We start from the raw sequence: 13,999 nt of genomic DNA, 5'->3' as shown, positions 1-13,999 counted from the left end.
AAAAAAAAAAAAAAAAATCTGAAATTTTTAAAATTTAAAAAAATTGCTGTGAAATTGGAAACTTTATACAATAATTCGAAAATCTGAAAACCTCAAAATCGGAAGTAATTTTGGTTCCAAGTATTTTTTATTTTAATTTTCCTTTTATTTATTTATTAAATTTTATGTGTGGGCCTGGTTTATGTCTGTACCATTGTGTGTACCTTGTGCCCAAGGAGTCCAGAAGAGGGCTTCAGATCCTCCGGACCTGGAGTCACACAGACAGTTGTAAACTGCCATGTGGGTGCTGGGAATTCTTTTATTAATTATGTGTGCGGATGTTGTGCCTGCACATGTATTTGTGTGCCTTATACCCAAGGAGCCCAGAAGAGGGTGTTAGATCCCTTGGGACTGGAGCTGCAGACACTTGTGACCCATTTTGTGGCGCTGGGACTGGAACTCAGGTCCTCCGAAAGAGCACAGCGCTCTCAACTGCTAAGCCACCTCTTCAGCTCCTGGTCCCCAGTATTTTAGATAAGTGACAGCCCAGCCAAGCGCCAATAAGCAGAAAGTCAGACGCTGTTTTTGTTTTGTTTTGCCATCGTTAATGGCCTTGTGTTTGAGGGGTCTTTGTCTACTAAATAGCATGAAACCATTCTCCTGTTTTCTTCCATATGCTTTGTTGTTGTTTAGTGCTTTGTTGTTTTAACTTGTGCAGTTTACTGGGTTTTGTTTGTTCTGTTGTTTTGAGATAGTCTCACTATGTGTCTCTGGTTGGCCTTGAACTCACAGGCCAGCATCTGCCTCCAAGTGCTGGGCTCAAAGGCCTGTGCCTCCATCCAGGTCAGGAAGTGCGAGCCTTCCAGCTCTGTGCCTAATGGTTTGCTCTGTCACGTCCTGTGTGCTCAGGACCTACCTGGAAGAGGAGCTGGTGAAGGCACGAGAGCGGCCCAGGCCCCGGAAAGATATGTATGAGAAGATGGTGGCAGTGGACCCTGCGGCCCCCACTCCTGAGGAGCATGCTCAGGGTGCAGTCACCAAGCCCCGATATATGCAGTGGAGGGAGACCCTGAGCTCAACTTCCACCCTCGGCTTCCGGATAGAGGGCATCAAGGTGAGGGCCAGGAGAAAGCCAGTTTGTTTGACACTCAGAGTTCTGGGACTGGAGCAGTGGACTGGCTTCGTATGGAGCATGGGTGGCAGGGGACACTAGAAGGAAGCAGACCCATGTCTACAGAGTCCAGACAGCCCGGTGTGGGGAAGGCCCCACTTCCCATCCCTGCGTGTAGCAGAGGCGAGTGAGGTTTCTTTATCTACTGGGACATCTTCATATACCAGCTTCTCTTTCCCCAAGTCCAGACTTTTCTGTGTCCCTGGCTTCCCTGACCCTCTTCCCTCCATTCTGGAACGCAGTGGCTGGGAGGTCTTTGAAGTTTTATTCCATAAATTGAATAGACATGGAAAGCTGGATATCATAGCTCACACCTTTCCTCCCATGGAGAGGTTAAGGCAGAAGGGCACGCGGCTTCAATCCGAGTTACAGCCTAAGTTCAGGACCAGCCGTGTCTCAAAAATGAAAAGCTAATAGAGAAAAAAGAGGCCTGGGGGGTGTGGCTCAGTGTTAGAAGACTAAGCTTGTGTGAGGCCCTGGGTTCAATTCTCAGTAGCACTACACAAACAATACTAACCAAATAAAGACAGGAGCTATAGCGTGGTAATAGAGCACTTGCCTAGCACGTATGAAGGAGACGCTTGGCTCAGATCTCCACCTTTCGTCTGTTTGAATAATCAATCACATAGTCAATAAGCGAAAATGGACAGGTGTGGTGGCTCATGTCTGTAACCCCAGCACTTGGGAAGTTGAAGCAGGGATCAGGAGTTTGAAGAGCAAAGAACTTTTGCTTATTTATTTTGTGGGCCCCAGGTCCTACATGCCCAGAGTCAAGAAGTAGATACCAACACACGAGGCCTCTGAGGCTGAGGGGCGTAGTAGGTCTTGTCAAGCTGAATGAGGTAGTACACTTGGGAGAAGGAAGCAGGAGGACCAGGAGTTCAAGGCTAACCTGAGCTCCGCTGGGAGTTTTTCAGTCAGCCTCAGATACACGGGACTCAGTTGATGGACTGGCTCTTGCTGCTCCGCTAGACAGAAGCAGAATTGTGGCTGAAGCCAACTCCCAGTCCCCTAACAGCCTGTTTTGCAAGATGAGCTCAGCCGTGACTGTTTTGTTAGATGTGGGAGGACAGGTTATATAAAAGTGTGGCAGGGGACTGGGTCGAGTTGGGCCAGGCAGGTGGACTCTTTGCCCTGAGTAGGGGTTATCTTGGCTGGTGGGGTACCCTAGGGCTACCTGAGGTTGCCCAGCGTTGGGGTGAAGCAGCACACATGACAGCACTTCACCTCTTGCTTTGCAGAAGGCCGATGGGACCTGCAACACCAACTTCAAGAAGACACAAGCACTGGAGCAGGTGACGAAGGTGCTGGAAGACTTTGTAGATGGGGACCTTGGGCTCCTGGTGAGTGGGACGCTCATCTCCTGCCTACCCACCATTTATTGTTGCTTCTGAGTCATGTTCCCTTGCTTTGGGCTGGGCTAGGTTGGGCTGGCCTGCTCCTGGCCAGTCTTGCTCACAGTCTGCCGTCAGCTGGTGGTTTGGCTGAGACTAGCTGGTCCCAGCTAGCATGGCTTTTATGTCTACCTTGGTTCACAGTCTTATTCGGGACTTGAGTGTTTGTCTGTTCAATATAGCAGGCTAGCCTGTGCTGTTCTCATCATGGGAACAGGAAGCTAAGATAGCAGGTGTTTTGTATGAGGTCCCCTGGTGTCTAGGCATAGACAGCATGACCACATTCTGTTGGGAAGAACAGGTCCTATCATGAGAGAGACGAAGCCCAGCTGGGGGAAGGGGAAACTGACTCCGCCTCATGGGGGAGCTTTGGGGATTGGTGGAACTCATTTAATCTGTCTCACTCTAGTGTGCCTTCACCCCAGTATTCCCTCTTCCCGCCACTTCCTTGGTTCCCTTTATCCCACCTTGACTGACTGTCCAGGATGACAGGGTGAAGTGTCATCTCAAGGTGGCTCACCCTGGGCTGGCTGCATTTCTGTGCTAATGAGACACCTCCCTCTCACACTCAGAGAAAGTACGTGGCGCGACTGGAGGACCTCCGCAAGGCTCTGGAGAACTCTCCCTTCTTCAAGACCCACGAGGTGCGAGCCCTGGGTGCCATAGGTGTATGTGGCCTCCAGTTTAGGGGATTCAGGCAGGGAGGGAGTGGGAGCATGGATTCAAGCCAGGCGGTCTGGGGATGAGGCTGACTCTTCTGTGTAACTTTGGTCTCTCCTCAGTCTCTATTTCCAGGGCTGGGAGTCAAAACCAGGGTTTCTCAATCACTGCGCTGAGCATATCCCGTCCTTGCTTTCTTTCCTTTGGGAGGGTGGCATGGTCTTTTGAGACACAGCCTCATGTAGCCCAGAGTGGCCTCCTAGTCACAATCTTCCTGTCCTAGCCTCCCACAGGCAGGGATTACAGGGAAGAGCACCACACCCAGCCTTCCCCGCAGACAGTCTCATGTGTTGACACAGCCGGGGTGATGATACCCACTCCTAGGACTGCTGAGGGTTGCGAGTCACTGGGAAGCAACATTCACGTTCTGTACTCGGGGTTCCTAGAAGCGGAAGCAGTGTGTAACTTAATGGTGTGTCTCTAGGTGCCTCCCTTGATGTGCGGTTCCTGCCTTTTCTTTCTGCTCCTAGCCTCTCTCTTAGCACTGCTCTTTCCATGTTTTTCTTTATTTGTGGGAGGACAGAGGACACGTGATGGTCTGTTTTCTCCTTCTAGCATGTGGGTCCTGGAGAGCAAACTCAGGTCACCAGACTTGGCAGCACGTGTCCTACTCACTGTGCCATCATGCCAGACCAGAGGGTGTCTGTTTTGTTTTGTGGGTTTCACATAACTCAGGTTGGCCTCAAACTTGCTGTGTTGCCTAGGGCAGCCTAGAACTCCCGATCCTGTTGCCTCAGCCTTCACAAGTGCTAGGATTGTAGTTGTCTGCCACTATGCTTGGTGTCACCCTGTGCCTCTCAGGCAGCTTGGATGCTCGGCGGCTGTTTGCTAGTCAGAGAAGTGATGGCACCTCCTTCTTTCCCCCAGGCGCTTCCTCTGCCCCTCAGCCCTTTTCCCTCTTCTCTGACTTTTCTAGAAAGCCCTGAGCTGGAAGTCTTGCCTGTACAAGTCTCAGTCCCAGCTCTGCCTCTCTTTAGCCTCCTAAGCCCAAGCAGCCACTCCGGGAGGCACCTGGAGTGTGAGTGACAGCAGCAGCCATGTGGACACTGATGAAGGTTAAGTAGGCTAATAGATTAGAGCCCAGCCCATGGTAAACCATCATGAGTGCCAGCTGTCATCATCATGTTTGTTTTGATCAAATGTCCCTGTTACTATCTTCAGGCTTCACGTGGAAGTCGAGGCCTCTCCTCTCCTTCTGTTTGGTTTTGATGGCCTAGTGTCTTGCCTCCATCTGAAAAATGAAATTTCACACAGAAATGGGCATTTCTAGTTTCCCTAAGACATAGCAGTCCTAGATGCTTGCCATATAGCAGTAGTATCCAGGCCTGAGTGGTGTCTGCCTCTTTTCTGTTTGGTGCTGGGGATTTGAACCCAGGATCTCATGTCTGCCAGGCAAGTGCTCTACCACTGAGCTACATTCCAGCCTCACACCGTCCACTATTTTATTGAGATGGGCTTACATAGCCCTGGCTGGCCTGCAATTTGATGCGTAGCTGAGGATGACCTGGACTCTTGATCCTTCTGCTTCCACCTCCTGAGTGTGGGGTTATGGATGTGTGTCACCATGCTTAGGGGCAGACATGCTACCAACTGAAATATAGCCCCACACTCATTATGTAGACTAGGTTAGCCTCTTTAAGATCTTATTTTGAGACAGTTCTTAAGTTGCCCAGGTTCCCCCTGAGCTCACTCTGAATGAGTGAATATTTTCTGTCCTCCTGCCTCAGCTTCCCAAGTAGCTAAGACTAAGGCCTGTAATCATGAGGCCTGGCAGCATCTGACTCTTCAGACAGGTTCCTGTTCACCTGGCCAGGAACTGGGGTCTGGGAGCAAGGCTGTGTTGAAACCTGCTGTAAGACAGATGGAGGTGCGGGGGCCTTGTGAAGCCTACATTAGATGACGGGAAGGCAGCAGCTGTCTGTTTGTTTATGAGAAAGCGTAACTTTAGGCACATGCCTTTAGTCTCAGTACTCAGGAGGTAGAGGCAGGTGGATATCTGTGAGTTCGAGGCCAGCCTGGGCTACAGAGCAAGTTCCAGGACAGGGATCAACACTACACAGAGAAATCCTGTCTCAAAAAACAAACAAAAAAAAACAACAAAAAAGCATAACTCCCTGTTGACTTTGGAGTATGTGAATGTCGGATGGGGTGTGTAAGTGCCATGGTACTCTTGTGGAATCATTTCCCTCTTCTGCCATGCGGGCCCAGGACTTGAGCTTAGGTCATCAGGTTTGTTTTGAGTCGTCTCACCGGGCCATTTGGTTTTGAGGTAGAGTTCTACTTTGTAGCCTCGGCTGGCCTTGAGCTCATAGACTTGTGCTTGTCTCTGCCTTCTGAGTGTTGGAATTAAAGGTGTGTGTTGTGTCACCATGACTGTTTAGTGTCTTTTTTGAGACAACTTTTTATTACTCTGGAGCTTTGGCAGGCCTGGAGCTTACTACCTAGCCGGGGTTAACCTCAGATTTGTGGCTGTCCTTCTGCATCTGCCTTACAAATGCTTGGATTGTGGACATGTGTCACCATACCTGCTCAGCAGTGACTGTATCTAAGACAAGTAAATCCAAGCACCACTAACAGCCCCCACCGAGGTGTGCACAGCCCCTACCGAGGTGTGCACAGCCCCACCGAGGTGTGCACAGCCCCACCGAGGTGTGCACAGCCCCCACCGAGGTGTGCACAGCCCCCACCGAGGTGTGCACAGCCCCCACCGAGGTGTGCACAGCACCACTGAGGTGTGCACAGCACCACCAGGTGTATTTTAAGGCAGACACTGGGAGGCACTTTATGAGCCTGTGGGTTGTAGGGTGCTATGTGACCCCAGGAGGTAGTGTTACCAACTTCCCCATTCTACAGACAGGACACCAAAGCCAAAGGAAGGAAGCCACTTGCCTAACGTCATCAGCCACAGCCCACTGGGCCTAAGAAGCCACTGCCCTATTCTGGAGAAAGTTTTCCCTCTCTTCTGTCTGATCTGAGTTCTCTGACCCAGTCACAACCCTGATACCATTTGAGTTTGTGCTGTGGCTTAAAAAATGATGACAGCAAATAGCCCAGAGTGCTGGTTCACACTGTTCTAGCACCCAGGAAGAGGAAGCAGCCAGGCTGGAAGTTCATGCCAGAACAGGGGGGAGGTGGAGGCAGGAGGATCTGAAGTTCAAGGGGATTCTTGGCTGTATAGATAGCTGAAGGCCATCTGGGACTAGGTAAGACCCTATCAGACAAACAAGAAATGACAGATAGAAAATGGAGGCAATGGGCTGGGGATGTAACTTAGCCGTGAACTCCTGTTTAGCTTGTTGGAGGCTCTGGGCCATCCCAGAATACACACACATGATAACTTGTAACATTTATTGTGTATTTGTTGTGTTCTAGGAACCATTTGAAATGCCTTGTGTGTATAAATTATACTGTTATTCTCTGTTTGCATCTGTGGAAGCAGAGCCACAGAAAGGGTAAAATGCTTGCCTAAGGCTACACAGCCTAGAAGTAGCAGAGTCAGGATTTGAACATGGGCAGCCTGATTCCTGAGTGTCTGCTTTACTGCTCATTGGGCAGTAGACCGGTGGTGCCTGCTCCTCTAACCTCTTCTCTCTCACTGACTATTACAGGTGGTGGGCAGCTCCCTTCTCTTTGTGCACGACCACACCGGCCTAGCCAAGGTCTGGATGATTGACTTCGGCAAGACAGTGACCCTGCCTGACCACCAAACGCTCAGTCACAGGCTGCCCTGGGCTGAGGGCAACCGTGAAGATGGCTACCTCTGGGGTTTGGACAATTTGATCCACCTCCTTCAGGGGCTGGCCCAGAGCTGATCTCATCTGCTGCTGCTAGGCTCACTTGCAAGATAGCATGTGTCTGGCTGGAGGAGCCCTAAGGTGTTGTCGGGCTTGAGGCTGCTGATGGAAGATGAGGTACTTCAAGGTGTCACCAGATCAGTGTGGTCTCAGGAGCTTTGGGGGACCTGGAAACACTGGACTCCCTTACAAGTGGGGAACAAGACAGGTAGAGGCATAGAAAGAATTAGCAGAACATGAATGGCGTATCCTGATCAGCTAGGAAGCTTCCAGGGGAGTACCAGGGGCCACGGCTAGAACCGCGAACCCTCCCTGAGCTGGCTTTCTGAGCGCAGAGCCTCAACAAGTTAGCTTCTGTTCCCCAGAGGATCGGGCATATTTGTGAAGACCTGCAGGAGCTACTTCCACCTAGCGCAGTGACAGCCTCACCTGGATGTCATTCAAGTGCTGAGAGGAGGGTGTGACGTGGGACACCTGCTGATGCTGCCCTAAGCCTGACGCTACAGTGTGGGAACACAGCTCATCCTCCTCCTCCGTGCTGAGGCCTGGAAGGATCCCTTGTTCCTCTGTGGACTCTTCAGGCTGCTGCAGAGCCAGACCACAGCCACGTCCCCCTGTGCCAGCACTGTAACCGTCTTCCTTTCTTGGTGCACTAGCTCTAGCCTCAGGGCCTCTTCCTTCTGCCCTAGACCCCGGGGCTCTCCAGTGAGGCAGGGGAGGAGGTTTCTCCTTGGGAACTAGAGTTGCCTTGATTCACTGTGTAAGTATCCCTACCCACACACAGAAATGAACTGCCAGGTTGCCCAGAAGCACAAGTGGGGCTTCTGGCCTTTGCCATGGGCTACCTGGTTCTAACCAAAGACTGGAGTACTCTGGAACAGGGCAGAAGCCACTCTGTCTTTGTGCTGCAGCACCTCTCCAGAACCTTGGCTTCCTGGCCCACACAGATGGGCTTGGTGAGGACAGGAACCTACCTCTTCCCTAAGGCCTAACATCTTCCAGGCCAACATGTCTTCCTTTTCTACTGACTTTATATATATTTATAAACGAGCTAGTTAGCTGGGGTGGTGTCAGTGAATCCAGGCAAAATGACTTTATTGGGCCTCCCGCCCACAATGGCACCCCAATAAACAGGACAAAGTCAATGCTGTGGAATTTTCTTGGCATCTGGGTATGTGGGCTCAAATTCATATTCTTGGGCCTTCATGCTGGGGTGGGATAATGGGGTAGTGGTTACCTTGGGAGAGGAAGGCTGAGGAGGTTGCTCACTCATTTAAGACCCCAAAATGCCATTAATTTTTTGTTTAGATTAAAAAAAAAACAAGACTTATCTTGTTATCTGGGCAGTGATAGTGTGCACATTAATCATAGCATTCTGGAGGCAGAGGCAGGTGGATCTCTGAGTTCAAGGCCAGCCTCGTTGGTCTACAGAGTAAATTCCAGGACAGCCAGGGATACACAGAGAAACCCTGTCTTGAAAAAACACACACACACACATACACAAATCTTTAAAGAAAAAAGATTGGTATTTGTATGTGTGTATATGTTAATTATTTGTGTTCAGGCGCCTAAGGAGGCCAGAAAAGGGCACTGGACTCCCTGCCCCCAGGAGTTGGAGCTACAGGTGGTTTGGAGCTGTCTAATGTGGGTTCTGGGATCCAAACTTGGATCCTCTGTGAGAGCAGCAAGTAGTCTTAATTGCTGAGCCATCTTTCCAGCCCCTTCTTTTCTAATTTTGAGACAGGGTCTCACTGTAGCTCAGGTTGGTCTGGAATGTGAGGTCCTCCCATTTGGCCCCCAGACTGCTGGAATTAAAGGCATGGGCCTCCACACCCAGCTTCTTTTATTTTTTGTTGTTTTGAGACAGGGTCTTGTTCTGTAGCCCAAAACTCTTTGGTACTCACAGTGTAGCCCAGGCTTGCTTCAAACTCACCTTGACCCGCCTGACTCAGCCTCTAGAGTACTGAGATGGTGTGTGCCACCATGCCTAGCCAGTATTGCTAGTCTCCTGGGCCTGGCTCTATGCTAGATACAGGGCTCCCAGTGCCAACCAAATATCAGGTCAGGATTCAGACTGCTGCGCACCCCACTTGCTGGTGACTACATACTGAACCATACGCCTCCCCTAAAGTGTGATCTTTTGCTGGGAGCATTGCAGCACCCCAGACTTGTTCCTCCCCTTTTGAGTGGGTGTACCAGGTGCCAATTACTTTCTTTATAGTTGGTTCATTAGGACAGATAAAGTAGGAGGTACACACAGCTGCTTCCTATGTGCTTTAAGAGTCACAGTTCAAGCTAGCCTTGAACTTGTCACTTAGCAATGATGAGCCTGAATTGGTTCTCTGGTCTCTACCTTCCAAATGCTGGGATTATAGGCCTACACCACTATCCCAGCCTTGGGCACGATGTGGCATGTGCAAGGCTAACCTGGACTGCATAACATAACAAGACCTGTCTTTCAAAACAAACAGGCTGGAGAGATTGCTCAGAGATGAAGAGCGCTGGCTGCTCTTCCAGAGGTCCTGAGTTCAATTCCCAGCAACCACATGGCTCAAAACCCATATATAATGAGATCTGGTGCCCTCATCTGGCCTGCAGACATACATGCAGGCACCATGTACAACACTATCCATAATAACTAAATAATACAATACACTATGGATAACACTATCCATAATAAATAATTTTTTTTTTTTTTTGGTTTTTTCGAGACAGGGTTTCTCTGTGGCTTTGGAGCCTGTCCTGGAACTAGCTCTGTAGACCAGGCTGGTCTCGAACTCACAGAGATCCGCCTGCCTCTGCCTCCCGAGTGCTGGGATTAAAGGCGTGCGCCACCATCACCCGGCAATAAATAAATCTTTAACAAACAAAAATCTACATCGTATTCCTCTTCCTCTCTTATCCTCACGTGGAAGGAGAGGGGTCCTGGGGACTCTGAAGAGGAAATGATATTGGAGTCAAGATGGAAAAGTTAGGGGAAATAAGCTTTTAAAAACTTTTATTCTATTTGAATTTGTGTTGAGTGCACAGCAACCAAGTAGGGGTGAGGTAACAATCTGTGGAAATCACTCCTTCTACTACATGGGTCCCTGGGTCATCAGGCTTGGCACCACCTTTGCCCATTAGCCATCTTACCAGCTCAGGGCTGGTGTTGGTGCCTACAATCTTGGTATCTGAACGCCACCATGGCTGTCAGGCAGGTGAGTGATAGTCTGGGTAAGCCAAGAAGGGAGTTGGGTTAATTTCTGTTCTGTGAGTAAACGTGGAGATGGGGGTCAGGTTAACAGGGTCCAGGCTTTTGTAGATGTTCAGTGAACTGACAGTGTCTTAAAAGATGCCCTCAAAGGGCCAGGTGGTGGTGGTGCATGCCCAGCACTCAGGAGGCAGAGGCAAGTGGATCTCTGTGAGTTTGAGGCCAGCCTGGTCTACATAGCGAGTTCCAGGACAGCCAGGGCTACACAGTGAAACCGTCCTGAAAGACAAAAAAGCTGTTCCCAAAGAGAGAGCATTCAAGTGGGAGGAGTGCGGCTGGGATCCAAGTTACTATCCTAAAGCACATCCTCATTACTGTTCCTCTAGGCACGAGGGAACACGCCTTTAATCCCAGCATGCAGGAAGCCAAGCCAGATCTCTGACGTTGAGGCCAGCCTGGTCTACTACATAGGGAGTTCTAGGTCATCAAGGCTACATAGTGAGACCTTTTTGTTGTTTTTATTTTCTGAGACAGGGTCTCACTATGTAGCCCTGGCTGCTTGGAGTTTGCTATGTAAACCAGGATGGTCTCGAACTCACAGAGATTCCCCTTGTCCTCAGTGATTCTCAACTTTCCTAATGTTGTGATTCTTTAATACGGTTCCTCATGGTCGGTGACCCCCAACTATGAAATTATTTTTGTTGCTACTTTTTAACTGTAATTTTGCTACTGTCATGAATCATAATGTAAATACTTGTGTTTTCCAATGGTCTTAGGCAACCTTGTGAAAGGGTATTGATCCCCAAAGGGGTCATGATCCACAGGCTGAGAACCAGTCCTCTACCTTCTGAGTGCTGGGTTTAGAAGTAGGTGCCACCACCCCAGGCAGAGATCATGCTTTAAAAAATAAACAAACAAACAAAAAGAAGCTGGGCTGTGGTGGCACATGCCTTCAATCCTGGCACTCAGGGAGGCAGAGGCAGGTGGATCTCTGTGAGTTCGAGGCCAGCCTGGTCTACCAAGAGTTCCACAACAGTTAGAGATACACAGAGAAACCCTTTCTCGAAAAACAAAACAAACAAAAACCCAAAAAAGTCTCCCTTAACCAAAGGCATGCTTAATCCTGCAAGTGATGAATTTAGACTTTGGACAGTGGTCAAGCTTGTGACGCCATAGACGGGGTGACTGTGTGAGAGATTTCTAGCAGAAGGCCGAAGGCCCTCAAGATACAGGCTGGACTATAGACGTCACACAGGGGATGAAGCTGAGGTACTCTAATGGTGATGGAGGGCACTTCAAGGCAGGGGCCCCAGCCCCAGCTAATGGCTCTACTCCTGTGGTCTAAGCAGCAGGACCTGGCCACAGAGGCCAGCCTGTACCCCACCAGCAGGTACCACGTACACCCGTCCATCAGCAGCCCTGGCAGGAGAGAAGTCCGTCAGCTGCAGATTGCTATCCCGGACTTGGTTGTAGTCCCACAGCTGGTAATGCCAACTCTTGCCCTGCTTGGAGAGAAGGAAGATGGCACCTGGGGAGCTCTCCTCTGGGAGGGGTGGTGATTGGTAGGGTGTGCCAGGCACTGGGTGGAAAAGGCCTGGCAACTCAGAGTCTTCCGTGTAGCCAAATATCGGTACACTCTGCACACCTATCAGGACCCCTGGGGGACAAGAAGAGGATTTAAGTTGCCTGGGTTACAGCTAGATGCCAGGGCTCCTGCATCCCATAACCCTCCAGGCCAGGTGCTGCCTTACTGCCACAAGGTTAGGACTGTGGGTCCACAGCAGGGCCTCTTGCAGCACACTGAAGGTGGGGGACAGCATTGAAATGAAGACCCCAACATTTCCAGCTGCCCCAGAAAGACCCACACACAGAGCCAGACACACTTCTAGAGGCCAGGCAGGTGATGTACACAAATCTGTCCTTTTCCCAGGCAGGCAGGATGCTAAGGATAGTGCTGGTGACAGACATGCAGTGTCAACCATGTTCTATAGGTGTCACGTGCCCATACAGCCTGAAGAGCAGGGAGGCAGTGCTGCCCCTATTACTGTCTGTCTGTACACCATCCCATTTCGGGTGCTATTTTGAGAGCTGGGGGACCCTTCAGCAGGTGGGACCTTACTGGAGGAAGTGGGTCACAGGGGTGGGGCTGAATTGCAAGTGCAGGGTTATAGTCCAACTTCCATTTCTGGGTGGAGCTCTCTGCTTCCTGGTCAAGCAGGAACAAGCTGTTCTTGTTCCTGGCTCCTCCGTGACTAGCAGAGCCATCAGCTGCCCTGCCTTCCTTTCCATGAAGCATCCCCTGACCATGAGCCACAGAAACCTCTCAAAGTGCTTCTGTGAGGAAACCTAGTACCCCTCCCCCAGCCCCTCAATTTCCAGGTGGGCAATAGGCCTGGAGAGGTGAAGAAACTTAGGCAGAACTACGGAGCCTAAAGAGCCTGGGCTGCACCTCGAGGCCCTTTCCCCCCTAGTCTGTGCTCTGAGCCTGTTCGAGGGAACTCTAACTGGTAGACGCTTGAGGGACCTCATACCTACTGGGCTATCTGCTAAGTACTGCATGGGAAAGAGGGTGGCCAAGCTCTTGTTCACACTGCAGTGCATGGCAGGCACCTTCAGTGGTGATGCAATATGAACAGGGGTTACTAGTGGGTGAAGAGGTCTAGGGAGTGGCACACACGGGCAAAGGTGGGGTGGACCCACCTGCGCTCACTGCCCAGTGGGCTTTATGGCCTTTCTTTTGGCACGGCTCATGGTTGAAATCCTCATCATAGCTGGAGCTGGTGTTAAGGTCCAAACTGTGGTGTGGAATTGGATCCTACCCTTCACCACCCCTGCCCTGCTCCCTCCCAGGTCCTAGGATGCGGGATGAGCAAGGGATGTCCAGTGATGAGGTGCTGCAGGACCCGATCTCTGTTGGGACCACCCAGGCCACCACAGAGGAGCTCAGTCTGGCAGTCCAAGGTCTCCTGGGCCAGTTTGGCCATATCAGCCACTGCAGGGGGGGGGGCATGGAGGGGGGAAAAGAGGGAGGGAAAGAGAGCAGGAGAAAGTATGGATTAAATAAGTGAATGAATGAATGAGAATCATTTCAAAGGGCTTACCATTTGTGTAACTTCAGAAAATGAGGCACAAGTTGGGCCTGATGGCATGGACCTGTAATCCCAGCTATTTCAGAGGCTGAGTTAGGAGGATCAGATATTCAAATCCTGCCTGGGCTACGCAGTGAGTTCAAGACCAGGCTGAGCAATTTAGTGAGCCTATGTCTCAAAAGAAAAAAAATGGCTGGAAATAGAGCTCAGTGGTAGAGCTCCCACCTAGACTCCCGCAGTGAGGGGCTGGGGGAGTATCTCAGTGGTAGAGGCCTTGCCTAGAATCTCCCAGTGAGGGGCTGGGGATGTGGCTCAGTGGTAGAGCCCCCTACCTAGAATCCTCCAGTGAGGGGCTGGGGGTGTGGCTCAGTGGTAGAGCACCTGCCTAGAATCACTCAGTGAGGGGGTGGGGGGAGTGTCTCAGTGGTAGAGCACCTGCCTAGAATCCCCAATGAGGGGCTGGGGGCGTGGCTCAGCAGTAGAGTACCTGCCTTACATCCCTATGTTCAATTCCCAGTACTACAAAAAAAAAAAAAAAAAAAAAAAAAAAAAAAAAAAAAAAAAAAAAAAAAAACCAAGTGAGGCACAAAGGGTCAGTTGTTTAACCACTTGGCCATAAAGATGGTTTGACTTCTCCTGGTACCACCTTTGGTCTACTA

At 50.5% G+C, this 13,999-nt stretch overlaps 2 protein-coding genes across 2 annotated transcripts in view; one reads left to right on the top strand and one right to left on the bottom strand.

Annotated features, from left to right (window-relative positions):
* Itpkc (inositol-trisphosphate 3-kinase C) overlaps positions 1-8,454 on the top strand; it is a 22,020-nt gene extending 13,566 nt beyond the window's left edge. Inside the window, exons 4-7 of the mRNA XM_005371583.3 lie at positions 889-1,093; positions 2,392-2,493; positions 3,117-3,188; positions 6,873-8,454. Of these exons, the coding sequence (XP_005371640.1) occupies positions 889-1,093; positions 2,392-2,493; positions 3,117-3,188; positions 6,873-7,076 (583 nt within the window). The 3' untranslated portion in view covers positions 7,077-8,454. The remainder of the gene's footprint in view (positions 1-888; positions 1,094-2,391; positions 2,494-3,116; positions 3,189-6,872) is intronic.
* Positions 8,455-11,292: 2,838 nt separating this feature from the next.
* CUNH19orf54 (chromosome unknown C19orf54 homolog) overlaps positions 11,293-13,999 on the bottom strand; it is an 8,170-nt gene continuing 5,463 nt past the window's right edge. The window contains exons 5-7 of the mRNA XM_005371582.3: positions 13,114-13,243; positions 12,952-13,022; positions 11,293-11,908 (exon numbers count right to left, since the gene is read on the bottom strand). Of these exons, the coding sequence (XP_005371639.2) occupies positions 11,580-11,908; positions 12,952-13,022; positions 13,114-13,243 (530 nt within the window). The 3' untranslated portion in view covers positions 11,293-11,579. The remainder of the gene's footprint in view (positions 11,909-12,951; positions 13,023-13,113; positions 13,244-13,999) is intronic.

Source organism: Microtus ochrogaster, unplaced genomic scaffold (genome assembly GCF_000317375.1).
Source record: "Microtus ochrogaster isolate Prairie Vole_2 unplaced genomic scaffold, MicOch1.0 UNK115, whole genome shotgun sequence".
Lineage (NCBI taxonomy): Eukaryota > Metazoa > Chordata > Mammalia > Rodentia > Cricetidae > Microtus > Microtus ochrogaster.
The sequence above is the reverse complement of the archived record's forward strand: the minus strand, read 5'-3'. Positions and strand labels throughout refer to the sequence as shown.